This window comes from Macrobrachium rosenbergii, chromosome 14 (assembly GCF_040412425.1).
Source record: "Macrobrachium rosenbergii isolate ZJJX-2024 chromosome 14, ASM4041242v1, whole genome shotgun sequence".
NCBI lineage: Eukaryota > Metazoa > Arthropoda > Malacostraca > Decapoda > Palaemonidae > Macrobrachium > Macrobrachium rosenbergii.
Window position 1 is genome coordinate 42,646,301 of NC_089754.1, and position 22,653 is coordinate 42,668,953.

The 22,653-nt window shown below is 38.1% G+C and overlaps 1 protein-coding gene across 5 annotated transcripts in view; it reads right to left on the reverse strand.

The window, feature by feature from the left end:
* Positions 1–13,129: 13,129 nt before the first annotated feature.
* The window catches only part of LOC136846038 (homeobox protein OTX2-like), a 343,077-nt gene continuing 333,553 nt past the window's right edge, over positions 13,130–22,653 (reverse strand). For all 5 annotated transcript variants that reach the window (XM_067116690.1, XM_067116689.1, XM_067116692.1 and 2 more), the window contains 2 exons: positions 16,805–17,311; positions 13,130–16,146 (listed from right to left, as the gene is read on the reverse strand). In XM_067116690.1, coding sequence (XP_066972791.1) covers positions 15,850–16,146; positions 16,805–17,311 — 804 coding nt within the window. In that variant the 3' untranslated portion in view covers positions 13,130–15,849. The remainder of the gene's footprint in view (positions 16,147–16,804; positions 17,312–22,653) is intronic.

The following is a 22,653-nucleotide window of genomic DNA, read 5'->3' on the forward strand; positions in this document are numbered from 1 at the left end:
TCTCTACGTTTGGCCAGGACGTAGAGGCACAATTAACGTGGGCTTCATCTCCGATATCTTCCCATCGTAACTTAAAGTGTATTAAAAAAATCTTTGTATTATTTCTGGAATCATATGCTTTCGAAATCACTGTGTTTGCAGATATTACGAGTGACCTGAAGATGGGTAGAGATTAAAGAACAGCCTTAAGGAGAGAGATCTGCAAAGGACGCACTCACAAGGTTCAGGAGTTAATTAGGTGTCTGAGGAAGAAATTGATAGAAAAAAAAAACCTATGCTTGAAAGCTGTAAATAGAACTGAACCGTTTTTGATATAGAAGATACTCTTAACGTAACCTAGAACAGCCTCGCCTAAGATGATAGATTTGTACAGCAATTTTTAAGCGTTATTTGTATAGCATATTTCTTGAGCGTTATTAACCTTTCAAGATTTACCCTTGACTGGAACGATGTAAATATCGGTTTACTGAAGTGCATATATGGGTTATGGGATGAATGCGTTAGCTGAATAAAATTGCTGAATATATTGATTTAGTAGCAGTGACTGAGAAACTCGTTCCACACAATCCTCCCAATTTCTTTAAAGGGAAAGAATTAGACGTTCATGTAGACATAAGTGCAAAAAATAAATAAAACATTTGATTTATTTTTAAGAATTAGGATTCACTTGGTCATGTAATCAATTTCCAGCAATTAGCAGACGCTTTGCTTAACAACAGGTGTAGATTGTGAAACCATAGGTTATTATTATTATTATTATTATTATTATTATTATTATTATTATTATTATATACAATAGGAGACGCTTGGCTTAACAGCAGGTGTAAATTGTGAAACCATAGATTATTATTATTATTATTATTATTATTATTATTATTATTATTATTATTATTATTATTATTATTATTATTCTATGTGAAATTGGGGTTGGACGAGAAATTTCTCAGCAAACTTTCTCCCATCCGAAAGCAGCGTTAAGGATAAAAGTGATTAAATGCATAATTAACCAGCAATTACCGTATAGTGCAGTGTCATCAGTGTTATAGTAACCCTTAGCTTTCAAAGGAAACACACTATCGACGCGCTATGAGAGCGCCTGTTCATAGGATAAAAATGGGCTTATAACTTCTACCAAGACAGTATACGTACCGGATGATTGACAGGTATCAGCTTTAGATGATATGATCCGTTCGGAAGATCCTCGGGGGGCGTGGCTTCAATCTTAGGTTAAAATGAAGTTCCAATTTATGTTGTGGTTCAGGTAAGGCCGTCATTTTGACATGGTAATGTTGTAAGAAACAAATTCGATTAAGAGAAATAACTGTTTATCAGGTGGAAATGTTCACTGGGAAATTTTAAGTATTATATTTTTATTTGCCTAAGGTAATTATTGTTTATGCTTATGCGTGTGTGCGTGTGTTTCTTTTATTTTGACCATGGTGTCTTAAATCCGTACTTTTTTTATTGTGATGTGATTGTATGTATATATATATTATAAATATATATATATATATATATATATATATATATATATATATATATATATATTAACAGATATAGTATATATATATCGATATCTATTTTTTTATATATTTTTTAATATATATATATATAAATGAATCTTTTTTTTTTTCGTTTTAATTATGTTTATGTTCTTTCGAGTCAGTAAAAGTTGCCATAGAGAACAAAGCCAGAAAATGCTCTGGTGTTTAGCATTTTCCTATTTTTCGTCTTATTTATTATATATCTCTATTTCCTATCTGAGATGTGTTACTACTGTACATTATATAGGTTAGTATGTAAGTGATTTTTCGAATGAAAGAAAGCTTAGAGAAACGGCATTGGGGGCTCTTGACGAATTCGTTGGATCCTTTTGAAGTAAAAAAAAAAAAAAAGACGTGATGTTTATGTTGCAGCCAGCGTTAGGTTGGAAGGACTTGACGAGAAACGGCTTAATGATGCTTATCGTTGAATAACCTTTCATACAAGTCGTAATTTACGTGTGAGCATAAATCGTTTAGTATGCTTAATTGAGTACATATTTTTTCAGTATATTCCTCTTCTTCAAAAGCTTCATTCTACACTGAATTAGCTTAAGGAAGGTTTTGTATAGCGTAACAGCTTCCTAAGAACACTCTTCATTGTACGGTATGGATCGAGAGTAAAACCTCATTTCTGAACTCTTACAAAAGAGAAGGTTTACACTGGGGAGGGATTTGCCCACGTTGAGAGGTACTGGCTGGCATATCATTAACTGCTCTGTGTGTGGCTTTTGTAGCCTCTGTTAAGAAGTGGTTATTAAACACACCTCGGTTATGTAAGAATTACTTTCGATTTTTTTTTTTTTTTTTTTTTTCCAAAATTCGACTTCTCGCGTTCCAAGTCCTATTCCTTTTCCGTTTTTGTTTTTAGCCCAGGAGGCCGTATCGGGTTTGAGTTCATAAGTGTGACGGCATAATAATCGACTCAGTTTAATATTAGCATCGTAGCTGGAGTTAAAAGCATCAGTGGTTATCGACGCCTTGATGGATTGAACTTAACCCTTATAAAAGTTTTGTCCTCAACGTCAGTGAAGTTTCAAGTAACGTTTTATTCCTTGTATTTCCATTTTATTCCTCGTATTTCCACATCCGGCTTCTGTGAAAAGTGGACGCTGTTCATTCTGAAGAAATCCATTTACCCTTGAAGCGCGTGCACGCATCTGTACTACGCGGCGTGCACGAGTTAGGTGATAAGTGTATCGATATGTACATGTCATTAACTTGTATAGCCACCAGAAACACTTGTAAAAACAGCTTCATTACTGATAGAGAAAACTTTTGTGATAATAATTAACGTTTCGAGGAGACCCCATATATTTATACTTAAATGAATGAATTGTCAGTTTTATGTGATATTTCTATTGTTTCTGTACCCACGTGGTTATGTCTGTAGCTTTTAAGTCTGTACAATTGATGTACCAAGAATGGACTGCATTCTTGTCGGTGTATTTCTAAGTCATTACCTAGGGAAAACGTGTCTGTGTATGTGTGTGTGCATGTATAATACGTGGCGGGGTCGGCAGCTGACATGTGTTCATTTTCTCTCGTCCGCTCCTGAGAAATCACTTTCGTCTGAGGCGGAATTAGCTTAGCTGACCCTATAATGCAGTGCCCTGACATTGTTTGGATATCTGAGAGTTAGGGAACTTGGCTGGTTTCACGGAAAATAGCGTTTATATATTTTTGTCTCTCTAATTTGTCTCCCGTAGGCTTTTCATCCCCTTCTGGAATAACTAGGCAGTCTGTGCGTATTGCAGGTGACTGTGTATTTCACTTTCTGCATTTCTTTTCAAAGAAGAAGCTTCAGCAACCTCTTAATAGGAACTTTATTTTACATTCTGTATTTCTTTTCAAAGAAGAAGCTTCAGCAACCTCTTAATAGGAACTTTATTTTACACTGTATTTCTTTTCAAAGAAGAAGCTTCAGCAACCTCTTAACAGGAACTTTACTTTACACTGTATTTCTTTTCAAATAAGAAGCTTCAGCAACCTCTTAGTCGGAACTTTATCAAATGAGTTGACTTGAAGGAAGCATGATACGTGGAAGCACAGTATACATTGTAAACAAAAATATAAAACAAATAATCATATTTTTTCCCCTCTTGATTATGCCACGAGGCATGGAACTGATCGAGCTAATTTTTAGTGAGCATTTATCTCTTAGAACGAACTACTTGCTCCTACCTCGTCCATCTCAGCTGAATGAGTGGATGATATAGCACTAGAATTAACACTGTACATAGAGATTCTTTTTGTATATTGCCTTAAAACCCTTTTAGCTTTTTATAGATATACGATTATAAATTGTCGCTCGAGGACAGCTGTCATATAATGAAAGCATCTGTTTTTTTTATGTTTTAGTTGTTTTATTGTGATGAAGCAGTTTTTCGATAAATTATTTTTTTTTTTTTTTGTAAAGCATAGTAGTTGCTAGATGTCATGTTAAGGAGCTGTATATCTCTTGCTGTATGCAAATACAAGGGTGATTATAATAAATTAGCTTGAACTCTTTTAAGTTATCCACGAACTGTTTCTCCGGCTGCCTAGTGCTTGTTCAATACTGAAGGGAAAATTTTTTTGTTCATTTATGTGCATTGAAACAATAAAAAAAAGAAATTTAATATTTTTCATTTTCCATTTTGTACATAAGCCAGGTGCTTTCATTATCGTGCTTGCCCTGTTCTCCAATAACTATGGTTTAGAGCCTCACCTGTATACGTCGATTGAGCGATATGCGGATGGAGGTTAGTCAAAGATTGAGTGTTTAAAAAAAAAAAAAAAGATATACCAAACGTGCTACGTGCATCGAGACCCAGGGACACTCTTCCCCCCCCCACCCCACCCCATCCCCAACCCCACAATTTTTTTTTTTACTACCCCAGCTGGAAGTGTCCCATTGGGCATTCTTTGCCGTCAGTATCAATTTCAAGTAGCGGCTGTTTTCCTGTAGTTCTGGAATCGTTGTTCGAGTCAGCCCTTGTACAATAAAGTCTTCTAAATAAAACTCAAATAGAATGTTTGTTTCACTAAAACCTTATTTGTGTGTATTTATTATTGCAGTGATTAACTGGAGATACTGGCTCTGGTTTAAGCTATTAAGTTGTGGCCCAGGCTAGCAGTGGAAAGTTAAGCAATTGAATAGTTTAATATAAAATAATGGTGGTTAATTATATATTTTAATAGAACGCTTGCAAACACTTTGCTCCTGGTACATGGAATAAATAATTTAATTTATTCAAGACAAATGACAACTCGCAATAAATGTTATTCCAACTACTCTAGCGTAGTGAACTAGTCTTACCGGCTTGGGTTGCCAGAAAGCGTTTTACAGAAAAAAAGTCATTTGGACCGAGGCAGAGGTGCTGTCTACGCGGAAATCCTTTGTGGTAAGTTTTATGCAAATTAAGTTTTATCAGGTGTTGAGAACTGTTTATATCGAAAGTAATATCGTGTTAGGCAGAATGACTGTATGCTATACTGTAATTAACAAGTCATTTATCGAGGTTATCCGTAATGATTAGGTCGTTATCTTTTCCGAAAGGGTACAATTGGTAGTGAAAGCGATGAAAGCCGGTCCTGGTCGCTTCGGCCATAAGTCATTTAGGCCGTAACATCCAAAGCAAAGTAAGACGTTATGTTTATGGTATTTGCCGTCATTATTTTATGTTTTACGTACATCCCCAAGGGGCTGGTACTAAACACGGCGCCCATTTTGCACGGCCTAAATGACTTACGGCCGAAACAACCCTAACTCATGAAAGCAAGAGCCTGGGTATGTGCTTTCACCTGGATCATTTATGAAGTAAAATTTGACACTGAGCTGCGCGTGGATTCATGACGCCGCAGGAAACGAAGTGAGTTATAGTCTGGAGACGACTTAGGGAGGAGGAGGAGGAAAAGGTATTGTAGGGAGTTCATAATCCAGCTGTAAGGAGATAAGACCGAGAATCGGCGCTAAATACCGGGTAATCCATTCGTTCTGACTGTAGAGATGTCAGTACTTGATACATGGCATTTAAAGCACTGTAAGGAGATGATTTATTTTGCTAGGGAGCCATGATGGTTACTGAAGGAAGTTGAAGAATCTTGGTTCAAAATCTTGTAGTGGAGAGTTTTATAAGCTATAAATATTTCGAAATCGTACTATAAAGGCTACCCAACCCTGCAAGGTGTTGACATTTATATTAAGGAGATATCGGTGTGAGAGTAATTGCTCGTCATTCATACTGTATTGTTATATGACCCCACCTCGAGACCCATGGAAGAAAGTAACTTTACAATGTAACTTGACAAAGAAGCACGAACGAGTGTTGGTAACCTGCCTTTATAAATTGTTACTTTCGACCCTTTTTTATGGCTGACAGCTCGATTTGCAACTAAAGCAATGCGTTCGCCAATAATCTCGTGTCTCAATAGTATAAAAAAAAGTCTTACGCTCCCGTATATAGGGTAACCAATGGTCAGGAAAGTAATTTTTATATAAGTCTTTTGGAAATTGTAAGTAACAATGAAGAAAGGAATTTGTTTGGCAGATCCATAAAATTTGTTGGCTTTCCACGTTTCTGAAGTTCAGTTCGTTAGCAAATGAGCAGTGCTCGAGATACTGGACATCCACACCTTATATAACCCTAACCTAACCTAAGGTACTGGATCCACACCTGACAAGGGGTTTTCGGGGAGGCTTTGTTTCCTCTTAGAGCTAGCCTACCCAGGGGCACTGTAAATTACAAAAAAATGATAAGGATGCAACTTAAGCTAGGACACCAGGTCCTTAACTGGGCACCAACTAACAAGACTTAAGTGAACAGGCCCCCACTTAACTAGTGCGTGATATCACTTTAAAAACCTCCAATAAACCATAATGAGAACGTGCTCAAATACCGTGGGGATGTTAGAATGCATTCTTGTATTTGTTTATATTTTCCCACCCAAAAACCTAGGCCTCCCACTGTGGTCCCCATTCATGTGGGATATAAGAGGGGTTCAGTATCTGTAAAACATTACCTACCCTACTAATTGTCTACCGAAGTGAATGTCAAAAACATTAAAAAACACTCTTAAAACATAGGAATTCATCCTTGTCGTTTAACCCATTTCATGTTAAACAACACCCCCCCCCCACACCCAAACACACTCAAAACCCTTTTTTCCCACCGTGGGGAACAGGTTTTTTTGGGAAAAGGAAATACAAAACGGGTCATATATCAAGGATGTCTTCTAACATCCCCACGATAGGGACCACAGAGGGGCAATTTTTTTTTTTTTTTTTTTTTTTTAGGGGATGGGATTCAAAACATGAAATTGTAGCTTTCCGATGGTAGCCTGCTTCTGCAAGTTCGGACTCTGATTAAGTAAGGTTTATTGAACACCTGGTTGTTTAAGTTATTAATTTAAATCATAATTGTATTCTAGAGCTGGCAATACGATTTCATTATTATGGGTTGAATATTTCTGATGTACATTTCGGTACCAAATAAGTAGGCTAGGGCTAAGTTGGGAAATTCTAGACACGCCCCCCCCCTCATATCTTACAATTATTGGTATCGCGGAGGAGGTAAATAAGAAAATTAAAATACAAAGATATATTTTAAACATGCCAATCATACTACTGCAAGTTCTGATTGTGATTAAGGTTTATTGAAGGTTTTTGAAGTGACATCATGCACTAAGTAAGGACCTGGTAGCTTTGTTATGTTAGTGGGGGCCCAGTTAAGGTCCTGGCGCTCAGGGTTAGGCTGCAACCCTATTTATTTTTATTTTTTTTATTTACAGTGCCCTAGTTTAGGTTACATGTTGGGAGGGGAACGGGTTCCGGAGGTGCCAAAGCCTCCAGACCAGGTTCGAAGTGAAAATTTACCCATAGGCCAACTTTCCCCATGTTCCAGGAGAGATGGTTACCTTATGGAAGGTTATAAAAGAGCCCGTCACCAACCGTTCCAACCTTTGGTTTTTATGCAGTAAAAGACTTTTGGTATTTAGTTAAAGGTAAGTTGTTGATTATCAATTATCAAATAACAAAAGAGTAGAAACTCTTCTAGGGCCACCTTGCTTCTTTGGCCAGTTAGGCCCACCCATTAGGTTATAATTACAAACGGCATTGCACTTACGACACTTTATCTCTGAATCAATGGCACATTAATTCATTAATATACCCATGGGCTGACACGGGCTTCTCTGCTCCTAGAGCAGCCAGTTAAGAAGGAAAAAAACTCGAGACAGTTGCCAGATACTTTTATTGGATGGAAATTGTTAATTATTAATGTATGTTCCAAAAACCCAGGCAGGTAGACGAATTAAGTTATAACAGCATTATTTAAAAAATACGGTGCATGCTGCACTGTATGATAAATTATTATTGACAAATTGTTGTAATGAGAAATAATCACTTCCTGAAATTATGATGGAAGACCTCTGCCGGAAAACACCAAATGAACACACCCAGCCTCCTCCGCCCCCGCCAGCTTCCCTAAAATTTGGTTTGATAAATTACTCCCACAAGGTAACTGTAACATGCTTCGTTGCATACTGCGTCTGCGTCTCTCCATAAACACGACAAATAAAACAAATAAATACGACAAATAAAACAAATACGCCAATTGCTACACTAAGGTCCGAGATGATAAACTTATCTTTCTCACCAGTACGAATATTCCGTTCGTAAACTTTTTTTTTTTGTAAACCGGGATCATCATCCGTAATTAAAATCCATTGCATAGATAATCTTATTAGACATATCATAAGGAGAATGATTTTATACATTGAGTAATTTTCAGTTTTTTATTTGAATTTTCGAAGACAGTAATGTGTCCATTTTGATGCAATTAGTTTTATTAGTCATTTTTACCCCGTTAAAAAAAGTTTTGAATATTTCAATATAAAAGTAGTTGATCTGCTGTGGTCACACTTGTTCATTTGACCCTGGGTGTGTAGGGTATTAAGAGTTTTATACTTGATTACAAAAAGCTAATGGTGTACTTCTCTTTTTTTATATTTACATACTGTCCACAGGTGTAATGGATAGTGCTCTATTACTTATTCTATATTACAAAGGTTTACATTAATCTGGTGTTATAGCCTTATAGCCTGCAGAAAATGCATTTCTATTCTTTTGAAATAATGGTGTAGTAAAAAAGTGGGATAAAACTTCAAAATTTGTGGGAAAATTTAGATGTTCTTACACGAATGGAATGTAATGACTGGATCCACTATGAGTTGAGTGAAGGGCGGTCATGCTACAGGGTTTGGCAACATGATTGAGTTGATTAGTGAAGGTGAGGGTAGGTGATTAGTAGGTTAGCGGTTACATTGACTAGTGAAGGCTGAGAGAGGGTTATGCAGTTTGTTCGGCCTATATTAAACCTGCCTTGTGCTGGCATGGGCTCTTGCTCTAGGGCAGCTCATATGATATGCGGTTGATCTGATTACAAGTTTGGGCAAGATATAACTGATACTCCACGGAGAAGCAATCGATTTTTTCTCATATCAAACCATTCAAGTGGATGAGAAGGTGTAATCTGGTATCGTTTTCACTAGTGTTTAGCGGTCCAGAATAATTGGAAAACATTACCTCCTGCATTTTGCATCTGTGCTTTTGTAGCTGCAAATCAGCATTTAATGCCCTCTGTCTTGCATTTGCTCGTCACTGTGTCTGCCCTGATAAAGTTACAATCACTTTGCTTATAGGCGTCAGTGACCCTGGTAGCGTAACGCCAGATTACTTAAAATCCTGCGGTCACTATTGCTTATTGTTTATTGTTGAAGGATATTCAAAGGCCCTTCTCCGCCTCATATTGACGCTCTGCAGGGCTCCCCAGAACGCTTCACCACACTAAGAGTTCAAAATTTTCACTAATATCATCAGCAATGTAGCAGACGCTGAACAAGTAAGTCTTCAGTTTTCTACTGAATGAAGCAACGTTGTCCAACGATCTGATCTCTTGAGGCAGCCTTTTGAACAACCTAGGCTCAGCAATCTCAAAGGCTCTAAAACCAGTCTGTAAATTACATATCGGTTCGAATGTTATTCCTTTTCATTAACGATAACATGTCCCGCGTGTAATTGTTATGAGGTCATATTTGTTTTCTTGTGTTATGATGGTAGTATGTAATCATATGCAAGTACTTCTGCTACGGCCTACCCATCAGCATAATTTCCTAAAATTGTTTAATATTCAGTATAAGATTTATTTATGATTTCATTGATTTGATATCTGTATGGATGAATGAATTTCATTAGTTCGGTATTCATTCGTGAAGGTGATGATTTTTTAAAGTATTTGTACTCGTTTATATATTTAACAAAGCGCCTGGATACATTAGTTTGACATTTGGAAGTAGCTCTGTACTTCACAATGAAATGTTTTCATTCTCAGTACTTCACTTTCTCTTGTTAAGTGCATGACCTGCTTCTGCCACGGAATAGGTATGCCAGTAGTCTGGCACAAATATTTGATTTTCTACTCTTCTGCTATAAAGAATTTAGCAATCTGATATGGATTTACCGTCGAGTCAACTCATATTGCCTTGAGAATTGGTCTAGCAAAATAATGCTTGATTTCTTTCAAGTTTTTCAAGGGAATAATGGAGCAGATCTGGCAGGCGTCGAACTGCTGAGGTCAGCTTTTTTTAGGATAAGTCAAATAGGATTGCAATGGCGCATTTCGTTAGAGCTTGTATGCCCTGCTTGTGGTCATAATATTTCCTTGTCTTTTTATGGTACATAAGTACCAAAAATGGTGTAGAACGAGGTCTCTTGGCAACCTCGTAGCCTACTAGGATATATTGAGATGATTTAGCGTCATAGGCTTCTTATGGTTGAACACATATTGATATGCATTACTGGGTGCGTTTAGAAGCTGCACAAAGACATAGGCTAATATGGACTGAGAGACATGCATTTTAGGTATTACACAGGAGTTTGCTAAATAAAAGCTGGATCAAGGTAGTTGCTTTGTACAATCTCCGATAAAATGTTGCTGAGACATAATTTCTGCGTAAACCGGAAGAAAACGTATTTGATTAAAATCAAGTTTGAAATGTTTCCTACTCTCTCTAGCTGTAGCCTCCACCACGAACCTTCCTTGCAATAAGATAACGAATCAGAAGTGTAGAATTGTCTGGTGGTCACGATAAGGAATAAAGGGTTTTCTGGAAAAATTCTCTCACGTGAAAGAGACATCGGTGAAAAAAAAGTTTTTTGTGCATATATCCGCAACCACCACGTCTTTTTAGTATCTTCAATTCAGTAACGTTTTAATGAGATTCACCAGATCATTTTTCTTCATTTTTGTCAAGTTTCCATCTTTAACAAGTATTCGTTTTCTGGACAAAGTAGCCCGGTGGGTCTAAACTACTTGTTACTCTCGGAATATGAGCGAACAACCTCATCAATGCCAAAGACCATCGGCGGTTCGTGTTGTCGATGCAGGTTGCCATAATGTTCCTAATAATAAGAATAATAATTTTGCATAGGTTATATGGATCCACGGTTGATGCGCGTTACGTAAATAAGAATATCTGTCATCTGTCTTGATGTCCACTAACACTCAAAAGTCGAGGGTAAAGCCTCTCCACTCTGATGCTTTCATTATCTCCGATACTTAGTTATATATAGAGCCAGTGTCTAAATAACGCTGTAATTCTGCATCCTCAGAAAAAATGATTTTTGACATTTCTGTCTGTAAGCTTTTGTTTTCATTCGGACATGAGGTATAAAGAGCCAGAAAGCGTGCATTTTGTATATCTGGACTGCCAGTTCAACATCTGGAAAAATATCTGTAGCGTATCTTTTGGGTTTCCCCGACGGTGCAACAGACGTGGCTGGCCCCATTTATTCATTAACAGTTAGGTAATGAACCCGTTTTTATTTCTTTTACATGAGCAATAACGCAACGATTCTAATGTTAAGTGCTTATTATCGGAACTCCGAATTTGGTTGCATAAGTTCGGTTCTCTGTCTTAGCTTTAAACTTGAATAGTAATTTTATTACTGTACTAAAGCTATATCATTATGCTCCGACATAGCGAATACCTCGTGAAATATCGTTAACCTTTTATTCCAGTCTGACCTCACACTTAGTAACCAGACTGACTTTTTGCGCGTTGCAGTTGTTTTATCTTAAACCGATTCAGTTTGTCAGAGCTATGCAATGGTCCATTCCTGGCTAGCCATTTCCCTCATGCTTAGTAATGTATGGGTAGTAGAAGAATAAAAAAAAAAGCTTCACTCGCTCGCTGGACTTTCGATAAGCAGGTCAAACATTGTTTCCTAGTCTGCAATCGTAGATAATTTTTTCATCTTGTAATGAATTTCATCATTTAAACTGTTAAATTAAGTAACATTACCATACGTTTTAGCAATGTGATTTAGTCATGAAAGCTGGTAAATTTCGACTTGAGAGCACTATACGTGCTCCCTATTTGACACAGTACAGACATTCTAAAAAATAACGTCAAGGTTTTAAATGTCATTATTCCTTTGGCCGTGAGGCAACGCTAACGCTCGAATTATATGGATATCTTTTTCCATGTGGCTAGGAACTGCACTTCGTTACCTCGCGGAATTTAAAAGCACTGCTTTGTGCAAATCACATTAAGTCACATTTAACATTTAAAAAAAATAAGCTCAAAGGAATTTTCAATAAAACGTCACACTGATTCTGCGCGAAAAAGGAAGTTTTTCAGTAAAACATCGCACTGATTCTAATAGGTGTAATGCCACCGACCTTTTCTTTCGTTGTTGTTGTTGTTGTTGTTTAAGGCCGTTAATATTAAATATCAGCATAGGTTCTTCATTGTGTACTCGGGTCAAGGGGGTAAAATAATCTCATCCATGTTTTGTGACAGTCGCAAAACCTTGCGAGTTTATGTTCTTTGTCGAATACGGTTATAGCTCTATGATTTTTTTTTCTGTTTTACATTTCATTTTCACTTAAGCAGAACTTATCCAGGGATTGGCTTCCAAGTTTTTCTTTGGCATTCAAGACTTGCGTCCGGTTTTGACGCTTCCAAGTTTTTCTTTGGCATTCAAGACTTGCGTCCCGTTTTTTTTGATATGTTATCATATTGCAGTAGAAATTATATAACTACCGTTTTTTTAAGACTTGACATCTGTCAACTTCTTAGCTAACTTTACATGCCATTAGTTTTAAAGTCATCTTGAAGAAACTGTGTCATCTAGTTGGACAGACGCTACAGTACTTAATACAGAGAAGCCCACAGGATTCGTAATTATTCTTTATTTAATTAGAATATTTTATCTTTTGATTTGCAGTGATAGAAAAGTAGGGCTAGAAATTTTGGAAAATTACCCATTTGAATTTAAAAGACTGAATGGGGTATGATTGAACAATATTAAGTAACTTCAAAGCTAATCGTAAATTTCGTAAATTAATTTCGTAAATTTTTAAGACATTTTGCAGTTAAAGTAAACAAACGAACAATTGTTATTGAACAGAAATTAGTCAGTCTTACCGTAATCGTTCCGCTGCGTAAAATGCAGTTATCTTTTGAAAGCTAAAATTAAGAACAAATAATTAAGACGTATTAGAATTTTTTTTTATTCAGGACAAAAAAAAAAAAAACTTCACTGGCCGTCAACATCAATTTATTAATATCAGGAAGGTGTGTATAATAACAGAGAAAAGTGAATTTACAAAATGTACAGAGCAAGTATTTACAAAACATGATAACGATGATTCTAACTGGACACGAACACCATGTGTAGATATATTCAAACTTAAGATCTGCCAGCACCCCGCCCCCTCATCGTTCGTTCAAGATGTTTTAAAGCTTTACAGCTAACTATATAAGACTTCTCCGAAAGAAACGCTTGAAGTGAAGCCATTGTCTCTCTCTCCACCTAAACTAGCCGCAGTTCCCTTCAGATCTGAGCAGTTCACTTGCGTTCCGGGAAAACACGACAATCGCTTTCTCTGGCATTTAAGAATCACGGCATGGTCATTGCAAGAAGTAAACGAACATTCACTTATTTCACTTTGACAGCTGAGTGGCCAGAGGGGAGGAGGACGCTATGTATGAAAAAAAATGAGATCGATTTCTTGCTGAAAATGTGTAGGGGGTTGGGGGTGGGTTCATGACAATCTCCCTTCAGTGTGTCTATCCTGAAGTCTCATCTAGAATGTAACTCACATCAACAGAATCACACTTCCACAGAAAATGATATATCTACATGTGATACAAATAAAAAAAAATGATACACGTAAGGTGACACCGAAGTCAACTACAAAATTCACAAGCACTACTTTCATTTTTTTTCAATTTTTTTTTGTTTTTACTTTTATCATGGACAACGTTATTATTGATCACGTCGTAAGGCCTTTAAAGAAGCCTTACTGTGGGGGTTTTGAAGGCCGGCTGCGGTAGCTACTTCCGCCCTTGCCGACTTTAAAGGGCGTTAAAAGCTTTTTTTTTTTTACACCTTTTATTTGTCAAAGTTTCACTCTAGCCCATCAACAACAACCCTGACGGAGGCGGCGTAGTGGAAGTTTATTACCTACAGATAAACTACAGTAGAATCTAAATCGTGAAGGGCAGCATTGCATGTTTTCAAAATGAAATTTCTTTTAATCTAACAACTTACGTGTCTAAGGTACTCTGTGAGCCGCACTCCTCCAAAAAAGTCATTAAATCTGAATTATTATTAAGTATCTGGTGTAGCGGTATATATGAGTCTAGAAACAAAGGTTTATTTTTCCAGTGGCTAAATTATGTTACCAGTTAGTGCGTCTTTACTTCCTTGAGCTGAGAAATCGCGCGCGATAAGTAGGCCGCCTTCTTGACGATACAAACAAGTCCTGCCCAGAACTGTGTTCGATTATTTATACATTAGGAACCAACTAACTACTAAATATGAATATATATATGTATCTATAAAAAAGAATAATTGACTTGTGTAACGTTTACACGATCTGATGATGGCTTTGTAATCCGTTTTCAAAGTACAAATAGACTTCACAGGGTGGAATATAAGTTATGTTCAAAGGGGGAATTCTATCGACTAATTGATATGATTTTCTTACAGCATATATTTCTAAGAGTTCCACGTAGCTACAGTTTGTAAAGGCAGGCGATAATTTCAGCCTAAGAGGAGAAAACAAAATCTCATCCATACGAAGATGATGGAGGTCTTCTTCAACTAGAGAAACGTTCAATAATAGTTACGAGAAAACAAGATTCTATCTAACCCTGCCTGAACATTCTTGAGATGCTTCGAACGCCCCTGAAGAAAACAATGCTATGACGTAAGGCCCCAGTTGTGTTTTCATTTAACTTTTTCAAGATTCAAACAACTCTCTGTCTCTGTCTCTCTCTCGTTGACCACGAGTTTCGTCGGGGGGAACCACTTAAAGCAGCTTTAAAAAACATCATAATTTAAGCTTAAAGATTTAAAAATTATTTATGCTTTGGTTCAGAACACTAGCAACGTCGATAAATAACAATACATTTTTTTTGACAAAATTATTTTTACTGGGTTTTGATGTTTCAAAAGCACACACACGTCCAACAGTCTTTTTATTAATTGCAGTTCACTTTCTTCCTTCTTCTAGGCCCTGCAATGAGGCCTCTCACGTTTTCCCTGTCGCAGAAGCCGAGAGGCAGGCCCAATCGAAATCGCCATCGCAGTGGCCATTCGTTTATATCGGTAAGGCAAAGTGGAGACCGCAATATACATCCTTTGGTTTACTTTTCATTACTGGACTGGCTTAGGTTGTACGAGATCGTACGAAGTTGAAGCAATTCTGTGTGAAAGCAGGGAGTGGGAGAGGAGAGAGGACAGTGGATTCATCACTATTGGTCCATCGCTGGACACCGGCTGAGAACAACTCGCGTCCTTCCCTCAGACGAGAGGTTACCTGGGAGTTGAGGATTTCGTTCAGCATCACCGGTGAAAGCTTCAAATCATCGCTTCCTAAACAAATTTAACTGAAGTCTTGGGTAATCATGATCTCTTATCGCTCATTAATGGAGTATATTCGTACAGGTACACTAATCGCCATAATCTAATGCAGAGATACTGACAGGCTATTGCAGATTTTGGGAGAGTTGACTAAAGTAAAAAAAAATAATGTAAATGCAGGATGTTTTAAGTCCTGCAAATGTGGCGTTTCTGCACTCTTACCATTCGAACCTCTCACAAGAGGGGTCTTTCCTGTATTTTCTCCAGCATTACAAGTTGAGTATTTCAGGAAGAAAAACTTAATCACTGTCATTCACACTGTCCGGTTTCACTTTCATTTTCCCAGAGTCCGTACGGGTTCGAAAACGGCAAACCCCTCTTCGAAGCAGCTCACAAAACCTGGAAGCTCTGGTAGGACTTCCAAGCGGCTGTGTTCTTGTCCGTGTATTCTAGGCAGTCTGAGGGCAACGGTGTTAACGAGTTCACCGTCGGTGGTGTCCTGGGGCTTAAGGACTGACTGGATCCTAGCGACCCAGCTGACCCAAGGGAAGATGTACCTAATGTCGAGGACACCAGGGATGATGAACCCAATGCCGAAGAACCCAGGCCTGAGCCTGAGGAGTGAGACCCCATCTGCTGACCACCCCCGCCGCCGCCCATTGGATTCAAAGACGCCATGGAGCTTACCTGTCGGGAAAGGTAATTATTATTATAATTAATATGTAAGTGAACTTTTTAGGTGATTCCTCATGAAATCTGGACAGCATAGGTATTAAAGGGTTTAACAAAACACAAGTACAGTACTTATAATTTCTCAATGTAAACGGGAGTGCGTGTGTGATACGTATAATTTTACTATGTAATATCTGGTAGTCACTATTACCAGATATGTAATTATGATCTGCTCTATTTCTTCGCACTTTTTTGGATATACTTGTCTTCTCTACAAAGCCTAAGATCCAAATGAAGAAACTCTACGACTGACCTTTATTCGTCCTCACAACCGATATTTTATCCAAATGAAGAAGACATTATGACGACCGTACCATGATTCGAAGGGTGGATACCGTTACCTCATTCCGATGTGCTGGTTGCATGGTTCGAAACCTGTTACGGTCGTCATAATGTCTTCTTCATTTGGATCGTATGCGTTGTTGTGGGAAGCGTATCCAAGTAGTGTGAAGAAATCGTGCAGATAAAATAGGTGGTTGTGGTCATGATGATATCTTACAAAGTATCTGGTAGAACCAGAGTAGTAGATTTTATATATCATATCACTTGCTCACACGTTTACGCTGAGACGTTCTATAAGATACATTTTATTGATAAAAGACCATTTACTTACAGGGACGTTGATTTGGGAGTGTGACATCGGAGCGAGGTAGTCCATATTAGAATAATACGAGGGCGCTGCATAACTCTGATAGCAGGCAGCAGCGGCTGCAGCTTGTTGACTGACGCCTCCGTATCCACCTCTGTCCAAACAGGAGGGCGTCATGAGATCGCCCATGGGCGGGATGGACGCGGATCCCGCCGGAGGAATGGCAGCCGGTGACCAGATGGGATTGTAAGAGGTTGGGGCAGTGGAGGAGGGGGTCAGCGGTAGAGGAGGAGCAGAGCTGACTGACGGCGGAGGTGACGGCGGTGAAGTGTCTCTGTGATTGCCGCCTGTAGGAGGCGGTGAAGTGCTGGCGCCGACTCCGCCCGTAGTCGTCTGACTGGAAGGCTGTGAAGTTTGAGTGGTGGGTGGAGGAGATTTCGTGATCTTTTTGCTTCTGGGAGTTTTCTCCGCACCTGCTGCCTGCTGCTTTTGCTGCTGACGACATTTGGCTCTGCGGTTCTTAAACCAGACCTGCGATGAAAAGAGACTCATCATGTGGAAACTCAAACTATTTTGGTTCAGTTAAAAAAATATTAACATTTTACATGTTTGAACGAGTTCTTGGAAACCTTCCAGTACATGAAAGGGCCCATCAGAGCTTAATTTATTTTCACTAATAATGGAAAAATCTACAGACTGCTTCAAGGTACTTATGAACAAGAGAAAGGATGGCTGATGGCTATTACCATCCAGAAATTTTGAACTACCCTTGTATTAAAATACCATAAAAAAAAACTAAATAAATAAAAAAAAATAAAAAGCTTTCCTACTTTTAGATATCCTTACATTCGTACCTTGCATTGGTAAATTATTCGCAAAAAAGACAAAGGAACGAAATGTATCAGGAGCGGAGTGCAATCAAGTGGAGTCTCCCTGTCCTTCAAATAAAAATCTACCCTTTTTGTTAAGATTACGGAAATTCAGCTAAAAGGAACTTGTCAGTGAATGGCCTTACAATATAAAACAATCAAGCTGTCGCCTTTCAATTTTTAAACAAAGCAATCCTGGTTTGTGTTAGTCTCCATAAAAAAAAAAATCACTTAAAAACACGAGACACTTTTTAAAATGGTAATTTGAAGAATGTTTACATATTTTAAAATAGTAATTTGAAGAATGTTTACATATTTTAAAATTTTGAAGAATGTTTACACAAAGACATAAAAACCATGGAGCACAAAGCGCGTGAAGACTTCAATAGTAGATGTAAAATGTATGAGAAATAAGTCCAACTAATTACTGTAGGAAACCTTTGGTGTACTAGGCTATATGACAACATCGACACCAATAGAGAAACTCTGCCAACAGCTCACTGCAAAACGACAAATTACGTTTCAAGAACTCCAAAAACTGGAATATCAAAGTCGTTCCACCCCTGTTCGGTGCATTTCAGCGCTAGTTCAGTAAACTTAAAATTTTGTTTATATTCGATAAAATATTTATTACTGGCTAATAATAATAATAATACACATGAATTTAACGTAAGCTTTGCTAAACATACGCCTTCACTAATAAAACAATGGATCTAGAATTATAAAACCAACCCTGGTTTCAACTGGAAAGTCCTAAAACACCAAGGATTACATGTCAAGAGTCAGAACAAGATGCTTTATGAGTCAAATTCGGAAAAAAATATGAACTTATGACAAATTTAGAAGCCAAAGCCTAAACAGAAACCAAAGAGCGAAACAGTTCACCATATTCAAATGCATATACAGAATAAAGAAGAAAATTTATGCCATGAAAAGCCTAATCACCTGACTGTATGCGCGACCTGAATTCTAAGCAGCTAACTTTGAAAAATGCACTGAATGATCACGCCGAGTAACTTGAAGGCATTATTTAAAAGGTGGAATGGAGTGTGGAATCCTTACAGCGTCACATCGCTCCTCTGATGGGAATGGCCGATAAAAATTAACACGTATTACCAACATTGCAAAAAGCGCACACTCAAACTTTCCCTGACCTTACAAGTTCGAACTGGAACCATAGACCTGAAAATGTAAAAGATCGCTTGTTTACACATCTTGTTTACTGAACAGGTTCCACTAATTTTCATGACAGTAGCGTACATTTTGCAACGGTGATGCGGTTGGTGACAGCTAGAGATACTGTTTTCATGAACTTGATTTTTATTCACTGCTAATTGTTACACTCCACAATAACAAGCAGGTAATTGACCCTCTAAATGCAAGACTTACTGTTTCAAGTTTTAAATTCACTGTACAGCGCAAACTCATAGCCTAAAAGGTCACCTTGTAAAACACCTGTTATGCTTAAAAAATTAAAGTCTGTCCTCACTGAAGTAAACTTTCTAACAATCTAAATGTAATTTTTTTTTTTCAAGGCAATAAAAAAAAAAAACAATATCGACGAGGGGACAGGATTAAGTAGTAGAATCTACATGTGGAGGAGAGGATTTACCCCAGTTTCCGCTATGACAAGGGGAGCGAGGGATGGATGGATGGCGAGGGTAATGTGAAGAGGGAAGAAAGAGGGGAAAGCCGGGGAGGAAGAGAAAGTCAGAAGAGAAAGTCAAAAGAGAAAGTTAGGATGCTACTCGAAGATGCTTACAATTCGAACACAACTTCAAGAGCGCCACAACAGCAGCAGCAAAGTAAGAGAGAGAGAGAGAGAGAGAGAGAGAGAGAGAGAGAGAGAGAGAGAGAGAGACACGACACCAAGGTTCGTTGCAACTTGACAATGTCGTTGCGTCAAGTACCCCAAAATGGCAGTGGAAGGAACTTTCAACAGCCAAGCAAGTGTGTCTCAAGTTTTCGGAGGTGGTTTCGATCTAAAGTCTCGGCTGCGACAAGAAGGGGATCATCCAGAGTTCATTAAACTCGTGCGCGAGGAGAGAGAGAGAGAGAGAGAGAGAGAGAGAGAGAGAGAGAGAGAGAGAGAGAGAGAGAGAGAGAGACCCAACAACCAGGCAAACTATAAACTGACATTCACAAGATTACATAAAATGTATACGGCATTTCAAAATGCAGATTTAGCACAAAAGGATTCAACTGTAAAATTTGCTAAAATTTATTGTATTCTCTAATTAAAAGTACATTAAGTAACATGTACTAACTTCCACATACTGTATATAACAGTGCTAACATTCAAGCTAACAAAAAAGCGAATACCTCCTCACTGTGCGCGACATTGAACTGCGATGTTTATACAGTAATATAAAGTTGACAGAATGGAAATTAATTTATTCCGGTCTCTCCTAAGCCTTTACCTTGAACCAGTCTCTTCAATTTCATTCGTTTGCAGTTTCTTTTCCAATCCGTTCCTTGCCAAAGTCCATCGAATAAACCACCTCCCTTTTAACTTTTTTTTCCCCCCCTTTTATTTCTCAGTGTCGTGGAATACTTTATCCATATTTTCCCGCTCCGGCCTTTTGGCTTGATTGTCTCCACTAATCCCTCCTCACTCCTCCCGCAGAGAGAGAGAGAGAGAGAGAGAGAGAGAGAGAGAGAGAGAGAGAGAGAGAGAGAGAGAGAGAGAGTACTGAAAAATGAGAGATGACATACGGCATCTAAGTAAAAGTACTTTAACAACTTTCAGTACACGTAGTATAACAATGTGCAAGGTTTGCCTGTGGATTATTGAAGTGACCGCTAATGTCTTTTAGCTTTGATACAGTGTTTTTTCTTTTTTCTTACGCAAAACCATCTTTACGCATTCCCACGACTTGATGATTTACGCTAAGAAAATCTAATTCTAAGACTAAAACTTTAAATATTCATAAAACCATTGAGCCGTGAACCTCGTGGTTTATAAAACAAAGCCGGCTTTAAAATCTCAATCTTTGTCTTGCTAAATAAGATGTCTGAGTTCATAGGGTACAAGATACGCTCGTTGGCTACTGTAAGACAAATAAAACTTAGCAAAAAAAAAAAATAATAAATTCTGGTTCGTTCAAAAACTATATTTAATGTCAGCTTTCAACTGCGGTCAAGCATGAAAAAGCACAACGATAAATCAATATAAACCGCGTATCTTATGAACATGCATTGCATTCTACTGGAAATTCGTTGCTTTTCCTACTCTCCTATGTGCATAAAACTATCATAGCCTTCAAAGCGTAGGTAGACAAGTTAAAATCAATAACGGGAAATTTGGCTCTCTTTTGCACTAAAACTCTTTTAAACTTGCAACGTATATGTCTACAAAACAGCATCCGTCTGAAAGCCTGTCACAGCCTCCAAGAGGAAAGGAAGCTGCGATGATTTCACACAGGAAGAAAATCCCTTAGATATAGACAGAAAAAAATCTGGTCTCGGAAGACAAAAGTGTATCTGTGTCTTTCTTTCTACGAGTCTTGGTGTGGAGCGCGAGTATGCGACCCGGACCTAATCCTTGTAAATTGATGGCAGGGAAAAATGGCGCTGGTTAAAAGGCCGGTTGTGGCAAATGGTCGCGGGGGCTAATAAAACCCAGCCAGCCTTTGTGAGCGCCCAGTCATGACTTATTTAGAGCTTTTGTGAGAGTGGGTGCACATTACCATTATTAATTCTTGGATGGCGGGACACGGCACGTAATACTTCCTCGCCACGACACGACACAGCTCCAAGACAGAACAACTCTCTGCCTCTCCGAGGCATTCAGAGGAAAGGGGGAGGAGAGGGGAAACGGGGGAGGGAGGGAAGGGGGGAGAGATGACAAGGCAGGCGCCACAAGTCATGCAGATATTGCATAATCTAACGCGTACGAGTTATCAAGATCTGATGTATATTGCTACACATTTATACGGGAACACAAGCTCGTTTCTAGAAAGTACTTTCAATGATGTCTCTTTGTCTACAAATAATCATCGTTTGCTCTGGAGCTGAGCCTTATTTCTCTAGCCTCTTTCTAATACCCACATGAATTTAAACCTGGTATTCAAGAGAAGTCCAAGCATGGCCTAAATAACACAACTCAGCATTCTAGATAATATGATGAAGCCCAAAGTGCAGACATACCATATGATGTGTTTCCAAAATCTCAAACATTATTGCTAAGGAAGGAATGAGAGAGAGCAGAGAATCATGATAACAAACAGCGTTCTGTTCGCTCTGCTCATGATTTACACTCCGTATCTGCATAAATAACGTCATAAAAGATTACGCGTGACTTAGAACTGGACTCCGAAAGGGATGAATATTAAATTATGCCTATTTTTGAGCAAGATTATGCACTGCTGAAGTGACAGGGGATATAACCTATTCTTAAATGGACACCAGGAGACAAAGAAAATAACAGAAACAGCATCGTCAACTACAAGAAAGGAGTGAAAGTAGACATGAATCGAAGAGGAGTGGAAAAAGAGAGAAACTTGATGACGTCAAATGAGAACCTACGAACATATCTTAAAAGGAGGCTTATCTGAACTGACTACGTCAAGACAAGTTTAAAGTATTCAGAACACTCAAAAGTAAATTTAGAGGTCCAATATGTGTTCAAAATACCGCCTTAGCAGGTAATTTGTCTAACAAAATATGCGGACAGAGTCAACTGCTTTAGATAAGCTGCACGATATATTAAAATTCCTGCACGGGTGACTTCAAGGTAAGGGTTCTCTCCCCAGCATTGGCCCTCGAAGACTCAGCTTTTCAATACTTTACCGATTAGACTAGGTAATACTAAAGTCCTGCAGTTTGGCTGACCCTTAAGAATTACCCCATTTTTTTCAGACAATAATAGTTTTTACAAGTACACCATACAAATACACTTTTTCAAGCGGTATTCACTGTTGGGAAAATATCGATGTTGTCCATGTTCGACCCTTTTACAGTCCTCAAAAGACGACTATTTAGTGAAGAAAATTCTGGAACGTG